General features: G+C 36.2%; 1 protein-coding gene across 1 annotated transcript in view; it reads left to right on the top strand.

Moving 5' to 3' along the window:
• LOC111089074 (integrin alpha-4-like) overlaps positions 1 to 4,684 on the top strand; it is an 18,711-nt gene that overhangs the window by 6,680 nt on the left and 7,347 nt on the right. Inside the window, exons 3-4 of the mRNA XM_022400828.1 lie at positions 1,642 to 1,754; positions 3,816 to 3,939. Of these exons, the coding sequence (XP_022256536.1) occupies positions 1,642 to 1,754; positions 3,816 to 3,939 (237 nt within the window). The remainder of the gene's footprint in view (positions 1 to 1,641; positions 1,755 to 3,815; positions 3,940 to 4,684) is intronic.

Raw genomic sequence — 4,684 nt, 5'->3', positions numbered from 1 at the left:
TACCTTTTAGTTTCCTTCAACTGGGTACTATATATACAATACCTTTAGTTTCCTTCAACTGGGTACTATATGTACAATACCTTTAGTTTCCTTCAACTGGGAATTGTATATATAGTATACCTTTAGTTTCCTTCAACTGGGTACTATATATACAATACCTTTAGTTTCCTTCAACTGGGTACTATATACAGTAAGCAGAGTGAAAACAAACGCCGTATAAGAAGGAAATACTGAGACTGATATAAGATTCTAGAAAGAGGGAGGCCGACTCTTGGACCAGAATATATATATATATATATATACTTAGTAGAAAAATAGGCCTAGTTGTAGTGATACACAGTTTCTTAATAATAATAACAACGAGCCCTTAGGCCTAAGGCCCACATTTACAAAGCCGCCTTAATTCAAATTTAATGCTTGAATTAATATTTTTCACTTTTTCAGTTTAATGATTATTGCCACTATAATAGAAATATAATCTATTTAACCAAGTTACGAACGGTAATTACTAGGCCTACTTATTTACGTGCTCCAATGTAAATCAATGCCAATTTGTTGTCTGCTTTCGGGGAATTCCCGTAAAAATGTTTTCGCGAAACACCCTGGTTCCCTAAGGGGTTGGGTGAAAAGTTTTACCTTTGTGCAAACCTCGGGACCGAGACGATTCGTTTGGTATTACTTATAAGTTCGTGCAACCAGCGGTTTAGGAGGAGTTATGTGACACACACACATAGACACTGAATCTTATTACATATTGTCATTGTTTTAAGAAAAGAAAGGGGATTCATGAATCTTGGATTCCTCCTCTTGTGTCTACCTTTAGAATATTACACAAACTAATGTTGTTATTTCTTGTTTTGTTTTTGTAGTTAAGCCCAAAGTTACACCTGGTTGCTAGTGTTATAAGTCTATAGAGTTGCCACTGGGGGAGGGGGCAATCAATTAATGTTTAGAAAATATTATAGTGATTTGAAAAACACAAAAAACTTTTAATCTTTATAGCTGCCAAGAAGGAGCTTCATTTTATTATATATATATTAGTTTTATAGTCACTATTTTTCGGCTATTATCACAAGCGTATTTTTTCTTATATTCGAAGGTGCAAGTGACTCAGGAAATATTAATTCAAGATCGGATATTTGTATAAGTAAATACGTATACATGTGTTTCTGTTAGCAACAAGGAGTGGTTATGTTTAGGTCTGTTGCCAGGAGACAAAAACTGTACAAATAAAACTGTTTTTCTTGCAGCCAAAAATACAAAGTACGTCAATTCAACCCAGGTGAACTACTTCCAGTATGGCCAGTTCGGGATATCAGCCTCATTCACTCAGGTGATTACGAAAAAATAAATATTTTACAAAAAAGTATTATACAACTATTAGTATACAGCGTACTTATATATATATATATAATACATGTTCCGGTATGATAAATTAGATTAACTAAAGATATTGTATATATAGTACCCAGTTGAAGGAAACTAAAGGTATTGTATATATATATAAACGCCTTCTACGTCCTATTGTGCAGTATATTTCTATAAACGCTTCTACATCCTATTGTGCACGTATTTTTATAAACCATTCTACGTCCTATTGTGCAGGTATTTTTATAAAAGCCTCTACGTCCTATTGTGCAGGTAATGAGAACGAAGTGAAGAAGAACGAGTTCGTGAGTTATAAAGATTTGAAAAACAATATGTGGTTCGGTGTTTCAATGGACGTGCAACATCAAGGTCAGAACAACGTTGTGGTAAGTAAAGGGGTGGTCATCTTCTAGAGACTGGTAGACTATGATGATAGAATCGAATTTTGAAAGTTATGTAAATATGGTGACGTCACCTGCAAACGTAAAGCATCTGTTCCGACGATACAATTTCAACTAGAAATCCGTTTTCAACAATTCGTTTAGAAAATAGATGAAACCACCATTTCCTATGTTTGATATCTCGTACTTGATTTGATTTATTTCGTTTACAAAGTAAAACAAAAATATTATTTCTTATATATATATATAGGATTTGATTTCATATTTTGAGTTTGATTACAATCGTTCTAATTTTCTACTCTTACTAGTGTAATTTGACTTTGCAGGTGACGGACCGATGTGGGAACTGTTTTTGTTTCTACACAATGGGGGTCCAGCGGTATGTCTGTGGACTTACAACGCTAGAATCCGGGTTTCGATACCCGTGGTGGGCAGAGCACAGATAGCCCTTTGTGTAGCTTTGTGCTTAACTACAAACAACACACAATGGGCTATCCGTGCTGTGCCCTTCACGAGTATCTAAACTCGGTTTTTGGCGATTTGAGCCCCCACACTTACCGTTGAGCTACTGGGGGCGAACCCGATTTTGATGAACTTAACCGTTTTGTAGCTATTAGGCTAATAACTTTTGAAAACATTTACTGTATGATAAATTATAATTAATGCAAAATGTTGTGGAAATTATATATTTCTCATTCCAAAACACTTTCAAACTACACGCCTTTCTCCAGCTAAATTTGCTGGCTAAACCTTGTGCACATTTGTTACTGTGTTAAACTTGTAAAAAGGTTTTCTTCATTACCTGGCCATGCCAGGTAGTTAGGGCGCTCAACTCGCAATCTGCAGGTTCGAATCCTCCGTCCCACCAAACATGCTCGCCCTTTCAGCCGTGGGGACGTTATAATGTAACCATAAATTCCACTATTCATTGGTAAGAGAGGAGCCCAAGAGTTGGCGGTGGGTAGTGTTGACTAGCTGCTTTCCTTCTAGTCTGTCACTTCTAAATTGGAGACGGCTAGCGCAGGCAGCTCTCGTGTAGCTTTGCGCGAAATTCATACATCTTCAAATTTTAGTATATGCAGTTAAATATAAAAAACATTTTCCTGTTCTTCCCCCTCCACCGACCCCCCCCCAGTGTTAAGTTTAATATAATAATATATGCACTTATACTATGGACAACTAAGATCTGTGATTTCACGTAATTTCGTTTGTCAATAGGCGGGATAATTACATTATAGAAAATGATTCAGTTAGTCAGTTCGTTTAACTATTTCCAGGTGGCAGTCACACATTTATTGGTTTGTGGAAAATTCTTGCAAAAAACTTATTTCGCCTTGAAATGTAATTGTTACCCTAAAGTGCTTTGTTTGTTTGTTTTGAAATTAAGCACAAAGCTACACGATGGGCTATCTGTGCTCTGCCCACCTCGAGTATCGAAACCCGGATTCTAGCGTTGTAAGTTAATAGCCCATTGTGTACCTACGGATTTCAACACTCTACTAGCACAGACAGCCCATAGTGCTTAACAAGGGTTGACGGTGGGTGGTGATGACTTACCTCTAGTCTTACACTGCTAAATTAGGGACGGCTAGCACAGATAGCCCTCGTGTAGCTTTGCGCGAAATTCAAAAAACAAAGAAACAAGCTATTCCAAAAAACATCACAAAAGATTGAATATTTTTTAGTAAAGTCGGAACTCTTGTTAACGCATTGTATTTTGAATTTAGAGCAACATAACGTCATGAGGTATCAAATAATGTAACAGTAATTCTTTGATAGGTTCTTTAGAATATACTAGAATGGAAGGTTATAGAAACACGAGTGTAGAGGAAGATGTTTCGAAAGTCTTTCGTCCTCAAACGAAAAACTTCCGAATCCCCCGTCCTCCACACTTGTGTTTTTTCTACAACATTCCAGTGTACTTATGATGTACTAGTAACTTTTAGTGGCAAGAATGAAGATACATGTCTTTGTTGTTGTTGTTTTGGAGGGGTTAGATTTAAATACTATTAACCATTTTTTAGACCATGTTTTCTGTTTTCACAGGTTTGTGGACATCTTTGGAAAAACCAACAGTTCTTGGATTACTGGGCTAATGGCGTCTGCTACTTGCTTAATAAAGACCTCATTCTTTTGAAAGAGAACAAGTACCTCCCCCTTGTCGACCGTTGTAAGTACAGAGAATGCAAAGTGAGCTTCAGATTCTCCTCTTATTTCGATGACAAGCTACAGTTATTTTTGAAATTAAGAACGCCCTCTACGTCCTATTGTGCAAGTATTTTATTAAACGCCTCTACGTCCTATTGTGCAGATATTTCTATAAACCCTTCTACGTCTTATTGTGCAGGTATTTTTATAAACACCTCTACACCCTATTGTGCAGGTATTTTTATAAACACCTCTACACCCTATTGTGCAGGTATTTTTATAAACACCTCTACGTCCTATTGTGCAGGTATTTTTATAAACGCCTCTACGTCCTATTGTGCAGGTATTTTTATAAACCCTTCTACGTTCTATTGTGCAGATATTTCCGTAGAAGGGTTTATAAAAATACCTGCACAATAGGACGTAGAGGTGTTTATAAAAATACCTACACAATATGACGTAGAGGTGTTTATAAAAATACCTGCACAATATGACGTAGAGGTGTTTATAAAAATACCTGCACAACAGAACGTAGAAGGGTTTATAAAAATACCTGCACAATAAAACGTAGAAGGGCTTATAAAAATACCTACATAATAGGACGTAGAAGGGTTTATAAAAATACCTGCACAATAGGACATAGAAGGGCTTATAAAAATACCTACATAATAGGACGTAGAAGGGTTTATAAAAATACCTGCACAATAGGACATAGAAGGGCTTATAAAAATACCTGCACAATAAAACGTAGAAGCGTTTCTAAAAAT

This window comes from Limulus polyphemus, unplaced genomic scaffold (assembly GCF_000517525.1).
Source record: "Limulus polyphemus unplaced genomic scaffold, Limulus_polyphemus-2.1.2 Scaffold5175, whole genome shotgun sequence".
Taxonomy (NCBI): domain Eukaryota; kingdom Metazoa; phylum Arthropoda; class Merostomata; order Xiphosura; family Limulidae; genus Limulus; species Limulus polyphemus.
Note: the sequence above shows the minus strand (reverse complement) of the source record. Positions and strands in the feature narration are given on the sequence as shown.